The sequence below is a fragment of the Labeo rohita genome, unplaced genomic scaffold (assembly GCF_022985175.1).
Source record: "Labeo rohita strain BAU-BD-2019 unplaced genomic scaffold, IGBB_LRoh.1.0 scaffold_852, whole genome shotgun sequence".
In the NCBI taxonomy this organism is placed as follows: domain Eukaryota; kingdom Metazoa; phylum Chordata; class Actinopteri; order Cypriniformes; family Cyprinidae; genus Labeo; species Labeo rohita.
The window spans coordinates 12,835-33,283 of record NW_026129802.1 but is presented as its reverse complement, the minus strand read 5'-3'; the positions used below and the strand labels follow the sequence as shown (position 1 = coordinate 33,283).

Genomic DNA, 20,449 nt, shown 5'->3' with positions numbered 1-20,449 from the left:
ACCGCCCAGGAACCCAAGACCGCTCCTCCGGACCGTAGCCCTCCCAGTCGACGAGATACTGGGTGCCACGGCCCCCGAGGGCGCGAATCAAGGATTCGTCGGACGGTATAAGCAGGACCACCGTCAATGATCCGGGGCGGAGGTGGGGCAGGAACCTGGGGAGACAGAGGAGAGAAGAAGACATGTTTGAGTTGGGACTGGTGGAAAACAGGATGGATCCGGAGAGATGTGGGCAGCTGGAGCCTGAAGGTGACAGGGTTTAACCGATGAGTGATCTTGAAGGGGCCAATGAAGCGAGCAGTGAGTTTTTTAGAGTCTGTTTTAAGGTTGATGTTGCGGGTGGATAAGTAAACCCTGTCACCAACATGGAACAATCGTCCCGGGGGGTGCCGGCGGCGATGTTGAGTGATGTATCGAGTGTTGGCTTTCAGGATGGCGGTGCGGGCATGGTTCCAGAGCCGCCGGCACCGGCGGACCAACTGTTGGGCAGATGGGACCTCAACCTCCGGTTCCTGATGTTCGAACACCGGAGGTTGAAACCCATAGCATACCTCGAATGGGCTCAGGTTGGTGGCAGAGGAAGTGTGGATGTTATTAGAAAGTTCAGCCCACACGAGGTAGCGAGCCCAGGAGCGCTGATGCTCGCCAGCAAAGCATCGGAGGAAGCGCTCCAGCTGTTGGTTGGCCCGCTCCGTCTGACCGTTAGTCTGTGGGTGGAATCCGGACGACAGACTAGAGGTGGTCCCGATCAGACGGCAGAAGGCCTGCCAGAACTTGGCCGTGAACTGGGGCCCTCTGTCCGAGACGATGTCCTTGGGGAACCCATGCAGGCGGACTACGTGTTCGAGTATGAGCTCCGCAGTGGTCTTGGCAGAGGGGAGTCCGGTGAGAGCCACCAGATGCACAACCTTGGAGAACCGATCCACAATGGTCAGGATGGTGTTTTTCCCTTGAGATTCGGGGAGTCCAGTGACGAAGTCGATGGAAATATGTGACCAGGGTCGTTTGGGGATGGGGAGGGGCTGCAGCTCGCCAGTGGATGGGGTGTTAGTGGTCTTGGAGCGAGCGCAGATGTTACATGCCTGGACGTACTGTTGTACGTCTCTCCTCAACGTCCTCCACCAAAACACCCTGGTGATAAAGTTGATGGTCCTCTGGACTCCCAGGTGTCCTGCCAGAGTGGAATCGTGCCCCCACTGGAGAACTTCTTGGCGTAAGGTGTCAGGTACGAAGAGACGTCCAGTGGGGGTATCCGGAGGGGGTGGATTTTGGCTGTGGCTCTGGCGGACTCTCTCTTCTAACCCCCACCGGAGGGGAGCCAAGATGACGTGGGATGGCAGGACAGGCGCGGCCTCCGAGGTGGTGGAGTCTCGCTGGTGTTGGCGGGAGATGGCGTCTGCTTTGCTGTTCTTCGAACCGGGCCGGTAGGACAGTTGGAAATTAAAATGTTCGAAGAACAGGGCCCACCGCGCCTGCCTGGGGTTGAGCTGTTTGGTCTGGCGGATGACGGTGAGGTTCTGGTGGTCGGTCCAGACGGTGAATGGGTCGCCGCCGCCCTGGAGCCAGTGACGCCATTCCTCCAATGCCCACTTGATGGCCAACAGTTCACGGTCCCCTACCCCGTAACGCTGCTGAGTGGAATTGAATTTTCTAGAGAAAAAACTACATGGGTGTAGTTTACCGTCTGGACCACGTTGTGAGAGGACGGCTCCTACGCCCACATCGGAGGCGTCCACCTCAACAACGAAGGGTTTGTCCGGGTTGGGGTGGGTGAGGACTGGAGCGGTGGTGAACAGGTGGCACAGAGTCTTGAAAGCTTGGATGGCTTCGGGGGTGAGGCGAAAAGTTCCATGTGAGGGTTTAGTGAGAGCAGTGAGGGGTGCTGCAGTTGTGCTGAAGCCCTGGATGAATCGCCTGTAGAAGTTGGCGAACCCCAGAAAACGTTGTAGCTGTTTAAGCGACGTGGGTAGGGGCCACGAGCGCACAGCCTCCAGCTTCTGGGGATCCATGGCCACACCCTGAGGCGAGATGACAAAACCGAGGAATGTGGTGGAGTGCTGGTGAAAAGCACATTTTTCCAACTTACAGTACAACTGATGGGCCAGCAACCTCCGTAGCACTGCTCGGACATGTTGGGTGTGTTCCTCCAGAGTCTTAGAATATATGAGGATATCGTCCAAATATGCATAACACCAGCGACCCAGCATGTCCCGGAGAACGTCGTTGATGAGTTGTTGAAATGCAGACGGACTGTTGCACAGACCAAACGGCATGACGAGGGTCTCGTAGTGACCGGTGGGGGTTATGAAGGCCGTCTTCCACTCATCGCCCTCTCTGATGCGGACTAAGTTGTACGCGCTCCGTAAGTCCAGCTTCGTGAAGAAGCGGGCACCAGAGAGGGCGTCCAGGGCGGTGTTGGTAAGAGGGAGTGGATGACGGTTCTTGATGGTGATTTGGTTAAGCCCCCGATAATCCACACAGGGACGAAGGCCCCCGTCCTTCTTCTTGACGAAGAAAAACCCCGCAGCCGCCGGAGAGCGGGAGGGGCGAATAGTACCGGCCCGGAGCCCCTCCGCTACGTACTCCTCCATCGCTTGATGTTCAGTAGCAGACAAGGAGTACAGGCGGCCGCGAGGGGGCACCGCGCCCGGCACGAGGTCAATGGCGAGGTCGTAAGGGCGACGAGGTGGAAGTTGGGCAGCGCTGCGTTTGCTGAAGACCTCGGCCAGGTCGCGATACGGGACGGGAACCTCCTCCAGGTTGATATCGGAGGCCTCGGACTCCCCTGAACACGTCCCAACCGGCGCCCGGAGACAGAGCTCCTGACAGGTCGCCCCCCAGTGGATGATCTTACTGTTGGTCCATGAGATGAAGGGGTCGTGAGAGATGAGCCAGGGATGGCCCAGGATGACGGGTGGTGAGGTGATCTTGGTGACATAAAGTTGAATCTTCTCGGTGTGGTTGTCGATGGTGAGTAGGATTTCTTTGGTGCGACGGATGACAGGGCTGAAGTTGAGGGGGCGACCGTCAATGGCGGTGATGGTTAGCGGTTGAGACTGATTGACTCAATCCCCAACTGGGCGGCATAATCCTGATCGGGGCGGGACAGGATTTCTTCGTAACCGGACCAAGTAAAGACCTCCCCCTCTCTACCTGGTCTGGCCGTTTCCCGGACGAAGAGGGCAGATCGCTCGATGGTGTTCTGGGGAGGCGCAATAGGCGCATAAACCTTCGCGGTAGCGTCTGGCCCTCTCTGCTGCCGACAGGGAGGTGCGGCCTATTTGCATGGGCTCCCCGGCTCCGGTTGAGTGGGCCTCTGAGGCGATAGGTGGAGGAGGAGAGGGCGCAGCGACAGCGTAGGTGACGGGTGAATCCAGGGTCCTAGTGCGGGGGGTGGTGCCTGTGGAAGAGCGAAAAACAGGATTAGTGCGATGTGAAGAGTGACGCATTCTCTGGTCGACCCGGAGGGCCAGCTGGATCATGCCCTCCAGGGTTTCGGGAAGCTCCCGCACAGCCAACTCGTCCTTGAGTCTGATGGAAAGTCCCTCATAATAGGCTGTGCGGAGAGCGGCGTCACTCCAGGTTGTTTGGACTGACAGGGTGCGAAACTCGGTGGTGTATCGACTGACGCTGCGTTCTCCTTGTTTAAGATGGTAAAGACGGGAGTCTACCTCCACCTCGCTCTCAGGGTGCTGGAAGGCGGCCTTGAGCTGGGCGGTGAATGCAGGGTAGGAATGGGCGGAGTCTCCGTTGGCCTTCAAGACCGCCGTAGCCCACTCGGCTGCCTGCCCGGTGAGAAGTGAGATGAGCAAAGCGATCCGGCTGCGGTCTGTGGGGTAACGGGATGGCTGGAACTCAAAAATGAGAGAGAGGTTAGTGAGAAAGACTTCACACCGGGCTCCGGATCCATCCCACTTATCCGGGAGTGAAATCTTGGGTGTTTGGGCGGGGCGGACTGGCTCCGCGGGGGCGATCTGTGCAGCAGCCAGGTCATCATAGTCTGCTTGCAGGGTGGTGAGATCCGATTGGAGAGCCCCGCACGAAGCGCGGTAACCTCCGCTCGAAGTCCCACCATCTCCTGCTTCAGACTCATGATTTCCACGGTCTGCTGCTGGATCACACCCCACAGTTGCTCCAAATCCGCCGGGACCATTTCGGGACCAGACATTCTGTCACGGAGGCTGGACGAGAAATGAATGATCGAGAGTAGTCCCTTTGTAGCGTGACGGAAAACTCAAACGCGGACGTGCACGAGTGAGTAGGTAAATCACGCAGTTGGTCTGAGAACGCTCCGATAAGGAGTAGAGATTTCCACCAAGAAATCCGCGTTCTCACACGCACACAGACAGGTAAATAAGCGCTCCGAAGAGCAGAGAGTTTACTCACGTGAGTTGAGCTGGAGATGGGACCTGACGTGGAGTCAACCATGAACTCAATGTCTGGTGCTAGACAGACACCTACTTCCTGCTTAAATACCTGCGTGGGGTTACTTCCGGGTCCTCGTGACCTCACGTGACTTGGTGCGTGTGACAGGATACGTGAAAGGTGGGGTGAATTCTGTACCTGGGTGGGAGCTGAAGCTGATATGTCACTTCGTTAATCTGCCTCAGGATCTCGAACGGACCAATGTAGCGGGGACTCAGCTTCCGACAAGGTAGCTTCAACCGAATATCCCTCGTAGAGAGCCAGACCTTATCTCCAGGGTGGTAAATGGGGGTATCTCTCCTACGAGCATCGGCGAAGTCCTTATGTCGATGGATGGCGCGTTGGAGGTGATGATGAGCTGAGTCCCACACTCTCTCGCTCTCTCGAAACCAGTAGTCAACAGCTGGAACATGTGTGGGTTCCTCAGTCCAGGTGAACAGCGGAGGCTGAAAACCGAGTACGCACTGGAAAGGTGTTAAGCCGGTGGTATCTTGGCGTAGAGAGTTTTGTCCGGCTCCAGCTGTGTTGGTCCTCGGAACAGTATGACCGGAGGTAACGCCCAAGCTCCTGGATTTTCCTCTCAGTCTGGCCGTTCGTCTGCGGATGGTAACCTGAAGAGAGACTGACAGAAACACCAAGTGATTTGAAGAATGCTTTCCAGACGTGAGAAATGAACTGGGGACCCCGGTCCGACACTATCTCTTCTGGGAGACCGAAGTGACGGAATATGTGCTGGAATAGCATTTCGGCGGTGTCCATAGCCGTGGGTAGGCCCCGCAAGGGTATAAATTTGCAGGCCTTGGAGAATCTGTCTACTATTACCAGCACGCAGGTATTGCCCTCTGAGTTCGGGAGATCCGTCACAAAATCTATTCCGAGGTGGGACCAGGGTTGTTGTGGAATGGGGAGTGGCATCAGTTTCCCTATGGGAAGATGACGAGGAGTGTTAGAGGTGGCACAGACTGAGCAGCTTTGGACGTACCTGATGACATCACGGTTCATACTGGACCACCAGTAACGAGGTTGAATGAGCGAGAGGGTCCGTCTGCTACCTGGGTGTCCAGAGCCCGGAGATTGGTGAACTGTGTCCAGAAGGCGTTGACGTTGGGAGCTGGGTACGTAGATTTTACCTTCTGTACATTCCGGCGGAGCAGGTTCTTGGAGAGTGGCTTCCTGTATCCAGGTGTCGATGTCCCACTGGATGGGGCTAACAATCAGGTCAGTAGGTATGATGGGTTCTGGTTCGGTGGTGGGATCTTCAGAGAAATGTCGAGAGAGTGCATCAGCAGGTATATTCTTAGATCCGGGTCGATAGGTAATCTTGAATTGGAAACGGGTGAAGAATAGAGCCCATCTGGCTTGGCGGGAATTAAGATGTTTAGCTTCTCTGAGATACTGCAGATTTTTGTGGTCAGTGATGATCAAGAATGGATGTTTAGCCCCTTCCAGCCAGTGACGCCACTCTTCCAAGGCGAGCTTGATGGACAGGAGCTCTCGATTGCCTACGTCATAATTCTGCTCCGCCGGAGACAGTTTCTTGGAGAAACAGGCGCAGGGATGGAGGAGAGCAGAGTCACCGGCCGCTTGCGACAGCACTGCTCCGACGCCGATGGTGGATGCATCTACCTCAACTACGAAGGGACGTTCGGGATCAGGGTGACGTAGGAGAGGAGCAGTGCTGAAGATCTTCTTAAGTTGTTGGAAGCTGTCGTGGGCAGAGGTGTTCCAGCATAGACGTTTGGGGTGGCCACGCAGGAGGGAGGTCAGAGGAGTGGTGATGGTACTGTAGTCCTTGATAAACCGGTGATAGAAGTTAGTAAATCCGAGAAATCTTTGCAGTTCTTTGATGGTGTTGGGTTGTGGCCACTTCTGGATGGCGAGCACCTTGTCCTGATTCATCTGCACACCCTCGGGGCTGATGTTATAGCCCAGGAATTGAACTTCGGGTTGGTGGAACTCACATTTCTCCAGCTTCAGGTATAGGTGGTGTTGACGTAGGACTTGGAGGACCTGATGGACGTGCTGGCAATGTTCGGCCTGGTTCCGGGAATAAATCAAAATATCATCAATGTAGACGACCACAAACTGATGCAGAAATTCCCGGAACACCTCGTTCATAAATGTTTGGAAGACAGAGGGACTGATGGACAAACCGTATGGCATGACAAGGTATTCGTAGTGGCCGGTTGGTGTTATGAAGGCCGTCTTCCACTCGTCTCCCTCACGGATACGAACGAGGTTGTATGCACTCCGCAGGTCCAGCTTGGTGAAAATGTGAGCTCCACGGAGTTCTTCGAGGGTGGCAGGGACAAGTGGAAGTGGGTACGGCTGTTGAATAATCTGAGAGTTAAGTTGACGGTAATCAATACATGGACGAAGACCTCCATCCTTCTTACCCACGAAGAAGAAGCTGGAAGCGGCCGGTGAGGTGGATGGTCGAATGAATCCTTGTGCTAGAGCTTCTTTGACATATTCCTCCATCGCCTGGCGTTCCGGGTTGGACAATGGATAGATACGTCCCTTGGGTAGTTGAGCCCCAGGTAGCAGATCAGTCGCACAGTCCCATGGCCGATGTGGAGGAAGATGGGTGGCAGCTTGCTTACTGAAGACATCCTGGTAGTCCAAGTACTCCGCTGGGATCTCGACTGTGGTCTCCACCTCGGGACTCTCAATCTTCGTGGATGCTAGGGACAGTGGAACTGAGACAGGTGGTGGTAGTTGAGATAGACAATGCTTGAGACAATGCTTACTCCAACTGATGATGTCACAAGGATCCCAGCGGAGTTCGGGATGGTGAAGGTGGAGCCATGGACGTCCGAGGATGATATCGACGGTGGAGTTCTCCAGTACCAGGAGTTTGATGCGTTCTTGATGAAATAATCCGACTTGAAGAGTGATGAATGGAGTAGCGTAGCGAATCCGCCCACGTCCAAGTGGTTTTCCTTTAATGATTTTAACAGCAAACTCGGTATGATGACGTTGACGTGGTAGATGAAGGCGGTCTAAACAGGCTTGTGAGATTAAGTTTCCAGACGCGCAGAAAGTAGAGCAGAAACACATAGGGAGCGTTCAGCAGTATAAACAGTTACTGGAATCAAGGTAAGTTGAGCAGTTTCAATATCAGTTTGAATAGTACTCACCACTGGACGTGGGGGTCTGACAGGGCAGTTTCGGAGAAAATGGCCAGGAGTTCCACAATACAGACATAATCCCGAAGTGAGGCGACGTTGACGTTCTGTTCGGGAAAGTCTAGACAAGTCGATTTGCATGGGTTCTGGTACTGGAGAGCAAGCTGCCACCATAGCGGACTGAGGAGCGGTTTCGGGGGGCTGGCAGGCGGCTAGACGCTGGGACACCCGAGCTGTACGTTGTAGAAAAGTCTCTAACCCGATGGAATCGTCGTACAGCGCCATAGCTGCTCGAATATCCGGGTTGAGACCCTGCCTGAAGGCGCCCAGCAGCGCAACCTCATTCCAGCCGCTAGCTGCCGCCAGCCGCCGCCAGCATCCTGAAATGGATAGTGTAGTCGTGCACAGAAGAAGATCCTTGCTGTAGCCGGAACAGTTGATCTGAGACGGTGAGCGTGCTGGTGGTAGTGTTAAACACTTCAGAAAAATGACTGGTAAATTGTTCAAAAGAATTAACAATGGGATTTTCAGCATTCCATATCGCCTTAGCCCATTGGAGAGCCTTTCCGGTGAGAAGAGAAGTGAGAAACGCTACCTTTGAGTCTTCGGTGGGGAATTGCTGTGGTTGCATGCAAATGTAAAGTTGTACTTGAAGCAGGAAACCGCTACACTCAGCCGCCTCTCCGGCGAATAAGGTGGGTAAAGCCATGGGACTTCCTGAGGCAGATAGCGGCGGGTGTGGTGGTGAAAGTGCCGCTTGGAAAGCGCTGATGAGTTCGGTGAGTGGATTCGGTGCAGGTGCTTCTTCGGTGTTCATAATGTTGTTGGTCTGGTCTCCTGTCACACACAGACGAAGGCAGAGACGGAGGTAAGTGCAAAACAGGAGTGGTATGTTTATTAGACAGTTTGATCAAACAGAATTCAGTAGTAAGGTTGTTTAGAGATCTTATCTGAGCAGTCCATGTAAACGGGAGAGCAAAACCAGGGGAGCAGCAGAGAGAATCAGAGTCCATAAATCCAGGGGTAATCAGGTGACCTAGAACGGTTGGGCGGATCCTCCGGGGGTGTGGTTTGAGTGGGTGACTGAGGTGGAACTCTGACACCTTTATTCATTCTGCATACAGGTTTGGAACAACTGGAAAGTGAGTAAATGATGACAGAATTTTAATTTTAGCTAACTTTACCCCTTTAAGTGCTTTTATAAAAGATTTTCCACTGTTACCAACAACTTCAGCTTAACACTAAATATTATTCTTGCACAATAGGAGTGTCATCAAAAAGAAATCGTTTAAACAATGTCTTCTGTTAGAGCACGTACCTTAACAAGAAGCTGTACCTGTTTGTGGATATATCCTGACGAGCCGTCGCCTCGGAGTCTTCACTGGAGCATCGTAGCCCAACCATTTTTCGGGGAAAGGGTGATCCTCCGTGGGTCTCCTGTCAACGAAGTGGAAGGAGCAAATGTACGGAAATTTCGGTGGTTTCTTTAAGTTTAAGGCTTTCAACCAAAGCCGACGAGCTTCTTCGCCCTTCGGAGGGGCGTGCAAATCATAGGGTGCTCCACATCCACATTCAGCTCTGGTGCGTGGATTATGGTCAAAACAAATGTCTTGCAGGTATTTTTTACGCTTGAACCAACTATTATGACACCCCCTAACTGCACAAAGTATGCCAGTCTTTCTGTAATCCATATTAAAAGTTAACTAGCCAGTAAAATCTACACAGTCGAAACTACAGAATCACAATACACCTAAGTTACTACTAGCGGAACTACTTTACCGGAAATCTGACACATTATAGTTCGAAAATGGCGGCGCCCACGCTTACGTGAAAAATAAGGTGGATAGCCTCAGAGGCCGTATTTCCCCAGAAGACTGCCATTCCAAGAGGGTCAATCTTCCATGTTTCTGAAAAATGAGTCATATATGTAAAAGGTTCCGAAACCTCCTACAGGAAGGATGGGGCTTCCGCACGTTCCCAGTGCTCCAGCCTCACTAAAGTGGGTAGTGCTCCTTCCTTCAGAGGAAGGAAGGAGACTGATCTTTAGATATGTAGTTCATTTTTTGAATGTTTCATTTTTAACAGCAACAAGGAAAAGAAAAATGGAGAGCGAGGAGGCTCCTTTGACCTCCAGACAGTTGACATTGGGACAAACTAAGCTAGTCACACAAAAGAATGTTGATCATTTAGTGTTGAATTTTGTGACCCAGAGCCTCCAACCCTTTAGTGTGGTGGAATAACCATCATTTAAAGCTTTCTTGCAAGATCTTCAGCCTAACACCTCTCTCATGTCAAGGGCCACTTTGCGACATAAGATGGATGAGGCAGCACTTGAGATGAAGACTAATATGAAAAAAGCAATGTCAGAAATAAATTTCATAGCAACGACAACAGATTGTTGGAGTTCAAGGACAAGAGGTTTCATCGGTGTCACTGCCCACTAGGTTGATCCTAAGAGCCTGTAGAGGTGCTCAGTAGCACTAGCATGCAGGCAGCTCAAAGGCCCACACACTTTTGATGTTTTGGCTTGTGCTCTAAATGACATTCATTCTGAATTTGACATACAGAACAAGGTAGTTTGAACTATTATGGACAATGGGTCCAATTTTTTAAAGACATTTCGTATATATATAGAGCAAGATGAGAACAACAACTCTGCTTCAGATGAGACTGAAGCTGAGATAAGTGATGTGATGTGTGATGGAGATGATAAGGACATGGAGGTGGACTTATAATTCCAACTTTCAAAGCGTCATCATTGTGCCTGCCACTAATTAAACTTAGTTTCCACAGTGGATGAAGCCAAAGCCTGTTCAAATCAAGCCTACAAGAAGCTGTCAAGGTCAGCATTTGCAAAGTGCCATGCACTATGGGATAAGTGTGGCAGATCTGCGGTTGCAGCAGAGATTATAGAAGATGTGTGCAAAATTCAGCTGGTCCACCCCAACACAACAAGGTGGAATTCCTTATTTCTTGCCATTGAGGGAGTGCTTTGAATCATTAAAGGTCAGGGAGAGGGGGCTATCAGAACTGTCTTCACTTCACTCAAGTTGCCAATGTAAGCCCTGTTTTTTTAATAATTTCTTTAAATTCATGTTCCAGTAATGTAATGTTAAGTGAAATGTTTAGTAATATTTAGCAAATCTATTACTAAAAATAGGTTTTAAAACCCATTACTTTTAGTAGTAGCTAAACTACTCAAGGATCTGATAGGAGTAGACAGAGGAAAACAGTAAAACAGTAGATACAGTAAAATGACACTTCTCTCTCTCTCTCTCTAGAGATATCTAACTAAAATTTGATCTTGACATTCTCAGTTTGTTTAGGCTAGTTTTAAATGGATCTTGGAAATACATGGGACAATGCTGTTCTTTTGAAATTTTCAGCGTTTCAGCAGGTTTTATGAGGGTAAATGTAAGACTTTTTTTAAGACCTTTCTAAGACCAACTAAAGAAACTTTAAGGAAAAAAAAAATCAAAGGGAAAACAATACAGCAATATGTTCCCTAGTTAGAGTTTTACTTTCACTTTCAAAATAGCAGCAGTTCGACATCAAGCAATTGTTTGTTTTTAGTTAGTTTGAGTTTTCCCACTTTTCTTCATTTTCCTTTGGTTTTAAGTAGCTTGTAAACAGGGCCGCTGCTGGCCAAATGGGTGCCCTAAGCAGAATTGTATTCTTGTGCCCCCTCCCTCATTATGGAAGTTAAAAAACAAAAAAACAAAAAACACTATTATACAGGTTCAAAATACAACTTTTAATAAAATATAAAAGTAAATGAATAAATTGCAATTAAATAGTATTATTTATAAATTACAGTTGTAGATCTAGACAGTTACTTATGACTATGATTTTATTAGGCCTAATACAGTTGTCTAATTGATTTTATTATCTCAAGCATCCAGAAAACATAAAAGAAAATTAATTTACTACGATAAAACCATGATTCATTTTGGCAAGGGTTGTGATGTCCACATGTTTTTGTTGAAGAAATTATTGAGGCTGTAGCATTTCTATTACAAGATTAAGTGAATATTTGAATTAAATGTTTGGTCACTATTAAACAAGGATTTTATTGTCCTGGCCTTTGGCGCCCTTTGCAGGCATTTGTAATAATATGTAATGTACATAAAATATTTATTTTGTATTAGCCCACATTATGTATTTTAACAGCGTTGTTTAATGAAACCATATGATTATTTTTAATTAACTGATCATTACTGCCTTATTGTTTTTATATAGGTTAATGCATTTTAAGCCATGGAACCTACACACTCACTAACATAAAGGTGCTTTAAAAGTTTCTTCAAGCGATGCCATAGAAGAACCATTTTTGATTCCACAAAGAACCATTCAGTAAAAGGTTCTTTAAAGAACCATCTCTTTCTTGCCTTTTTATAATCTGAGGAACCTTCTTTCGCCACAAAGAACCTTTTGTGAAACAGAAAGGTTCGTCAGATGTTTAAGGTTCTTTATGGAACCATTTAGACAAAAAAAGGTTCTTCTATAGCATTGTGAAGCATCTTTATTTTTAAGAGTGTAAGGCAGGTGCGTTGGTGGTGGTAAAATTATTACTGACATTAAAACACGTTATTAACGTCAACAGCCAATAAAGTTTCTCAGGATTCTGAACGCACCTGGAAGTGATACACTGGCTTCATCTTGGCTTTTTTTCGTTTTCTTTTCTCTGCGCCGGAACCAGCAGCGTAGCCAGAAAAAAGACTCAAAAAAATCTGACTCTGTGTATTACTAACGTTACAGGTACACTGTAAAAAACAACCTGTCAATACATCACAATTCTGAAAAAAAGCATTGTCTTGCATTGTGTGGTCTTCAGGGGCCTAATTTAATTTTATGTACAGATTTCATCCTAAAATTTGCATACGCACAAAAGTGTTCAAATTTATGAAATCATTTGTGTGCCAGAATCTGCACAAAAGTCCCTTTATACAGGTGCATCTCAAAAAATTAGAATATCATGAAAAAGTTCATTTTTTTACTGTAACTTACTTTAAAAACAGAAACTTTCATATATTCTAGGTTCATTACATAAAACATTTCTAAAGTTTTTTTGTTTTAAATTTGATGATTAGAGCTTACAGCTCATGAAAGTCAAAAATCCAGTATCTCAAAATATTACAATATTAATCAATTAAGAAGATCAAATAAAAAAAATGGATTTGCAAAAAAGAAAAGTTCAAGTTTGTTCATTTATGCACTCAATACTTGGTCGGCAGCACATATTACAGCAAATGACTTGCTCCTAGCACAAATGACCGCATCAGTGAAGTGTGGCATGGAAGTGATCAGCCTGTGGCACTGCTGAGGCACTATTGAGCCTTCAGATCGCCTGTATATTGTTGGATCGACTGTTTCTCATCTTTCTCTTAAAAATATCCCATAAGATTCTCAATGGGGTTCAGGTCAGGCATGTTGGCAGGCCAATAAAGCACAGTAATATCATGGTCAGCAAACCATTTGGAAGTGGTTTTTGCACGGTGGGCAGGTGCTAAAGTCCTGCTGGAAAAGGAAATCAGCATCTCCATAAAGCTTGTCAACAGATGGAAGCATAAAGTGCTCCAAAATCTCCCGGTAGACGGCTGCATTGACTTTGCACTTGATAAAACACAATGGATCAACACCAGCAGACGTCACAACACCCCAAATCATCACTGACTTCAGAAACTTCACACTGGACTTCAAGCAGCTTGGATTCTGTTCCTCTCCAGTCTTCCTCCAGACTCTGGGATCATGATTTCAACATGAAATGCAAAATTTACTTTAATGTGAAAAGAGGACCTTAGACCACTGAGCAACAACGTCAGGGAAGATGCGTCTGACAGTGTTCGGTTTCAGAAGTGGCTTGGTAGCCCTTTTCCTCAAGGACTCAAGGGTCTAAGCCTGGTGACTCTTAATGCGCTGACTCCAGCTTCATTCTACTCCTTGTGAAGCTCTCCCAAGTGTTTGAATTGGCTTTGCTTGACAGTTTTCTCAAGCTTGTGGTCATCCCTGTTGCTTGTGGACCTTTGCCTACCAAATTTCTTCCTTCCAGTCAACTTTGCATTTAATATGCTTTGATACAACACTCTGTAAACAGCCACCCCATTCAGTAGACCTTCTGTGACTTACTCTCTTTGTGGAGGGTGCCAGTGTTTGTTTGGACCATTGCCAAGTCAGCAGTCTTTCCATTAGTGTGGTTTCAAAGAACAAGAGATACCTAGAATTTATACTGTAGGGATGGTAATTTAATGAAACTCAAATGTAAATATTCTAATATTTTAAGATACTGGATTTTTTTACTTTCATGAGCTGTAAGCTCTAATCATCAAAATGAAACCCCCCCCAAAAAAAACGTATTCAAATGTTTTAGTTTACATGTAATGAATCTATGAAAGTTAATTTTTTTTTTTTAAATAAGTTACAATTAAAAAAAAAAGAACTTTTTCATGATATTCTAATTTTTTTAGGTGCACCTATAAATCCCAGTCAGGGTAAAGGCTAGAAGGGATACAGCTTTGTCTACTGGGCATGCGCACATTAATCTAACATTATTTTTGTCACACTGCAACAATAATACTGTTTTTGTATTATAGTAAAGGCTTTAGTTTAGGGTTTAGGGTTGGGGTAGGTGTAGACTAAAATGCAATCTAATAGGTAGAAAAATTAATTTCATTGTTTCCGGTCTGAGCTGTATCCCCTTTAGCAACAACCGTCAGTCGTTTAAATAAACAAAAAAAACAAAAACAAAACATCTCCAGTCAGGCGAAGAATATGCGTACATGCACCTCCACTCAGTCTCCTCCCCAAAATCACCATATATGGAGCTTACAACACCTTGTTTTATTATGCATAACCTCATCTGCACATTATTTCCATCCACGTGACATGTTAGGTAGGAAAATATGTGATACAGACTATAAATGCTATTTGTGCCATAGATATTACATTGCTAAAATCTTCCAGTATCCTTGTTATATTTTAGAATAAATATTTCAAAATATCCTTAAAAACTAAATTGTATAATACTTTGTATAACTTAACAAAAACAGTTGATTCATTCTTTTCCACTGGCCAAATAGTATTGTGGCTATTTTAATTGTTTTACATAAAATGTATGCCGTATTTCTGATAAAGTAAACATATGCTGTGAAAATGCAGTTGTCAGACTCGGTGCGCCACTGACAAAATATTTACAAAATAAAACGTGTATTTTTATAGTTTCCTTTAAATTATATCCTTCAAATACAATGGTATTTTTCAGAAAATACCAAAGGTGTCTGCCTTCACGCAATATTAACATCTCTGTGCAGCAGTAGTTGTACAGTATTATCATTAGAGCTATTCAAACCGGCCGGACCATTCAACCTCAGAATCCATCAGCGTCTGACGTAATATGCGCAAAATGCGCATCATTTATCCTTGTTCTCAAGATTTTTAACAATATTTTAGCACAAAAGCTCATCTGCTGCCACCTGCTTATGATTAATGCTAAATGCAGTTGAATGCTTTATTAGGCTAAATAACGGTTACGGTTCCAAAAATAAAAAGTTGCCAAAAAGTGTTATTACTATTGCAATTTCTTTAGCATAAAAAATGTTTTGTCTAGTAAGCTAATTGCAATTTGTAAAATATTTATTTACATGTTACAGCATCTTTTCTTCAGCTATAGCAAAGGCCCAGAACATCTGGCATCTCTTTTGATCTGCCATCAATGATGGATTTAGTGGAACATCCTTTTCCAGTCCCTGTCAAGTGTTAGCTGAATAAATATTCAGTCAATGTAATTCATTTCAGCATGTTAATTTTATGTAGACTGTATTTAACCTAATTAATTTATGTTATAAATTGTGTATATGTAATACATAATATATGTAATCTTATGACACAAGTGCTGATTTTGTCCCGATCTATCATGAGCTTAAAGGTGATTTTATACAACAGTTCAGTAAATAAGAGGTTGATATTGTGTTATATTTTAAACACAATATTATGTGTTTTTGCTCAGTTTTGCAGAGAACATATTACCTTTGAAGCCATAGCTGAATTTCTGCGCGTCTCTGAGCAACAATGAACGGATGACTAATAAAGACATTTATCGCCACCTGCTGGCAGATTTAGTTTCTCACTTAGAGTATCATTTTATTAAGATGATAATAATAATAATAATAATAATAATAAAGAAAAGAAAAAGGGATAGTTCATCCCCCCCTTCCCCTATTTACATATAATTAATGCTATTTACATTAATTAATTGAAACATCATGTAATTAATTTGATTAAACATTTTAACATTTTAACAATTAACATTTTTAACTGACAGATTTGGCACCTTAAGATTATTATAATCACCACAGTAGTATGCAACTTTGGAAATGGCTCATTGAAAATACGTGCCTCTATATACAGTTCTGCAAACCTGAAAAAAATGTGCTGATTAACCAGCTAGACCAGCATCAAACCACTAATTATTTAAAACCAGCCTGAACAAGAAAAATCATGCAGGTCAGACTTGTTTTGTTTTCAGCAGAGATCTTGTATTTGACTGTTAGCTTTCAGTTATACAAAACAATACTGAAGGTACATGTTATCATGGAATGTTATTGAGAAACCAGATAAAGAGTAATTTTCCTTAAAAGGCTTCAGCCGAACACATTAAATGATAAAATACTCTGTTAAACATTAAAAGGTTGTAGATTAAAGGAGAAGTTCGCTTCCAGAACAAAGATTTACAGATAATGTACTCACTCCCTTGTCATCCAAGATGTTCATGTCTTTCTTTCTTCAGTTGTAAAGAAATCGTTTTTTCATCTGCATCAGGCTTCAGGCTTTCTCTGCCTGTTTTTTTTCCCCGTTCATGACAGTTGGGGTGTGTCGAAAAACTCCCATCACATGTTCTCCCTCAACTTCAAAATCGTCCTATATGGCTGTTTTACCTTTATTGTTAAGGGTGTTTGATCTTCTTTGCATGTTCAGTTTCCAAAAACTGTGTCGGTACTTCTGTAGCGATGTAGGATTATATTAAAAATTTTTGAAGTTGAGGGAGAAAATACGATTGGAGTTTGAATCAGAATACACAGAGTTCAGGCAGAGCAAGACAAGACAAGCGTTTAAGATTAAAAAATATCTAAATAGTATTTTTTTAAATGAAAATAACTGATCGTTTCGCTAGCTTAAGACCCTTCTTCCTCGGCTGGGATCGTTTACAACCGCATTTGGGATCGTTTGAAGCCGCATTTAAACTGCATTTTGGAAGTTCAAACTCTGGTCACCATAGCAGTCCATTATATGGAGAAAAATGCTGAAATGTTTTCCTTAAAAAATAAAATTTCTTTACAACTGAAGAAAGAAAGACATGAACATCTTGGATGACAAGGGGGTGAATACATTATCTGTAATTTTTTGTTCTGGAAGTGGACTTATCCTTTAACAACAGTGTGATCTAAGAATCGCTGGGTGTTTGATACTGTGGAAGCATTTTAATACAGAAACGTATTTTTTCATGCAAACTTTTTTGTTCTTACTGGCACCTGTGAACAAATGTAACACTAGACCAAAGAACAAATAGACATTCACTTACAGTCTATTGGCACCGACATTGTTTTGGAAAATCTTCCAAAAGCTTTCACGTTAATTCTAGACTGTACTGTAGGCGCCTTCGTTACTTTATTACTTTGATTTAACTGATATGTAAAAAGTAAAATAAACAAAAAAACATCCAAAATTAAAGCATAAAACTCTTGATTATTGACTCGGTTGTTTTAGACAGTCAAAAGGGTTTTAGCAAAACATCATTTAGGTGATTTTGAGAAGCTCGCTTCTAAAAGTATGTGGACACGCCCTTTTAATATTTTTGGCTATTTCAGTAATTCAAGTATAATGACAAGAATATAAAGCCACATTTAAATGGACACTTTTTCAGTTAGAATGAACAAATTCTGACTGATGAATCTGAACATACGGTTCACATGAATGCTAAATAAAGTTTCTAAGGCACTGCTCATGCAAAAAACATTCAACAGGCATCTGTAGGTGTGGTTTTCAGGCATTCACATGTTTTTGGACGTGTATTTTTACTATGGTGCAAAAATCCTCTTAGGGAAATTGTGATGTCATTTTTTTATTGTCTTTAACAGAGCAACATAATTTGTGTGAAAGAAAGTGGAAGAATATAACAAAGGCTGCTACATCAACTTTTATCACCATGCAAATACCGTATTGATACAATTTAATTACATAAATGACTGATTCATTGTGACTGATTGAATTTTTATTTAGCAATATAGGAAATACAGAGTGTAGACTGTTGATTATATCTGTAGTTTTATTTTAAATAGTAAAAATATATGTGTGTAGAGCAGTAGCGTAGCCAGAAAAGAGACTCTGGGTGTGCATCAAAAAAAAACTGGATGTGCCACATTAATTGTCAGATTTAATGTGCCAAAAACATCCGACTCTGCGTATTAGCCACGGGTGTGCCAGGGTATGCCGGTGCACACCACAGAAATAGATGCAGAAATACATATTTTTTAATAATCGTAATAAACATGGGCGGCGCTAGGGAAGGGCGGGCACAGCTGCTTCAGCACCCACAAGAAAGACCAAAGGACCCCCATAGCGCAATGAGAAAGGCGATGCATGGACAAGACATTGTGCACCAGTAGCCCCTCTTCACCTTCACCTTCACCATCTTTTTAGATTCTTCACACCAAGTCAAGACAGTACAGAGGTAAAACAATCTTTGTTTGTAGAACACATAATATTGTGTCTTTGCTGCAGCTGTAGAATCTGAAGAGCTTCTGGATTCAGTGTAGCAGGATGAAGGAGAGCAGAGAACAGCAGAGGAACAGGAAGCTCTGAGTGACACTCTTAGCATTGTTACACAGGTTCCCCTCACAACATGAGGCACTTTGTACATATGAAATCAATGTCGTGGCATTACAAAAAGATTTAGAGACACAGCCTTTTAAAACCTGTGACTGGGCTCCAGTAGACACTGATGAAAAGATTGAAGAAGAAAACAGGTAGAGTCAGTCAAATTGGCCACTGGTTTACACGATCTGTATCAAGAGAAAGATAATGAACCCTCTTTCTTTTCCAGATTCTCACCTGTTGCATTAAAGCAGCGGTCTTCAGTCCCTGAACAGCTCACTGTTTTTGAGCAGCTCTGTCCATCACAATAGTAACATGACTTTCCATTGGGAGTGTTAGTGCTGGAATCTGCAGGAGGGAAAGTAGATTTGCTTTCTTTACACAGTCCTGGTCTTACACAGCATTGTAGGTGCTCCTTGTACAAAAGAAAAACATTTTGTCTTCCCGAACTTTTGCGCAGGCTCTGCCTGTAAATCAGCATTTCTTTTCTGCTGACGCCACATTCTTGATAGAAAATAAAGTTCTATCCTACTTTTTTCCCCTTGTTAAATGGTTTATAAACTGCACTAAGAAAATGAAGTACAATACCTGGAGCATCTTGGGAGTTACAGAGATCTGTGTTACAGCACAGAGAAGAGCCTTTTCCAATGCCATAGTTGATGGTTCCACTTGGGCAGGCAGATGGAGCACAACTTTTAAGCTTCACTGTAGAACTGTTGACTAAAAAGCACATATGTGATACAGGATTATTTTGATGAAAAAATATATTTATAAATATCTCAACAGGTGTATCAAAAGTACAAACTTTGCAATATTAAATGATCTCTAATATTTATTAGAGAACTAGGATTGAGGTCCAAAGGTGTAAGATCATAATGCTAACTTACCATAATGATTTCAGTAATCTATATAGAACATTCTATGTGTGCGATTATAAATTCTGTCCAGAAAAGAAGTTCTTACGTGTTAATGTTGCACTGAAGCAGTTGGTAAATACACTTGAACACGTAGTCGTCTGGGTACAAAAACCCAACACACTTGCGCAGTTATAACAGCTAAGAGAGTGTCCTTTAGTAATGAAAAAAAGACAGTCAGAGAGAGACATGCAATTTGTACCTAGTAACATTACAAAAACTTTTTCTATTCTGTACCTGCAGTGAAAAGAACGAACAGAAGAAAAACTGAGATTTGCAGATCCATTTTTGATCAGATGGTGAATGAGATAATGTGCCTGTTGCATTTTTATAGCTCATCAGAAGTGGGGGTGGGAGTGATCATTGTCTCATTTCCTCACAGTTACGTCATTCTAAACCTGTGTGAGTTATATCTGCGTTCCATACGCTGAAAGACAAAAGGGGTTCAGTGTTGTTCATACAGGTCAAACTTGTTTAGTTTTTAGTTTTGTTTTTTCAAGTAGGAGTTTTTAATTTACAGTAATTAAGTTGGCTTGGGAAAGCCAACTTACTGAAATCATATTTAAACTTCTTCTTCTTCTTCTTCTTCTTCTTCTTCTTCTTTTTCTGACCGCAAATTTTTTGGACACTAACTCCTCCTAGACCATTCAAGCTACATACTCCAAACTCGGGTCAGATCTTCATACTGTTCTGACTTAGTGTGCTATATCTTTTCAGACTGGTTTGAGTTACGGTTTTCTTAAAAATTAATATTAAAAATCATAAAAAGTCCCATAGACTTTCATTGACTAAAAGTCCATGTCTGTTTGAACTATGTTTAATGTAAACTGCTAGAAGCCATTGATACTCAATTAAGCTTTAAGCTATCTATGTTCTTTCTAACTAATAACTAATCTATCTATCTATCTGTCTATCTATCTATCTGTCTATCTATCTATCTGTCTATCTATCTAACTATCTATCTGTCTATCTATCTATCTTCAAACCTTATCTATCTATCTATCTATCTATCTGTCTATCTATCTATCTATCTATCTATCTATCTTCAAACCTTATCTATCTGTCTATCTATCTATCTATCTATCTATCTTCAAACCTTATCTGTCTATCTATCTA

The 20,449-nt window shown here is 43.9% G+C and overlaps 1 protein-coding gene across 1 annotated transcript; it reads right to left on the bottom strand.

Moving 5' to 3' along the window:
* Positions 1-17,875: 17,875 nt before the first annotated feature.
* LOC127162190 (prostate stem cell antigen) lies at positions 17,876-19,619 on the bottom strand. Its single transcript, XM_051104966.1, has 5 exons — positions 19,571-19,619; positions 19,383-19,487; positions 19,008-19,139; positions 18,657-18,767; positions 17,876-18,543 (listed from the first exon to the last, which is right to left on the bottom strand). Exons 1-5 carry the CDS (start codon positions 19,617-19,619, stop codon positions 18,353-18,355), a joined length of 588 nt encoding a protein of 195 aa, XP_050960923.1. The 3' UTR covers positions 17,876-18,352.
* Between the last annotated feature and the right edge of the window lie 830 nt (positions 19,620-20,449).

What these genes read in the sequence shown, in the direction of transcription:
- LOC127162190 (XM_051104966.1), bottom strand. Translation starts at nt 19,619, where the DNA reads ATGGATCTGCAAATCTCAGTTTTTCTTCTGTTCGTTCTTTTCACTGCA. An exon ending in CTTCAGTGCAACATTAACAC is followed by an intron (nt 19,140 to 19,382) that starts GTAAGAACTTCT and finishes TGTGCTTTTTAG; the next exon opens with TCAACAGTTCTACAGTGAAG. An exon ending in CCGCTGCTTTAATGCAACAG is followed by an intron (nt 18,544 to 18,656) that starts GTGAGAATCTGG and finishes TCTTTTCATCAG; the next exon opens with TGTCTACTGGAGCCCAGTCA.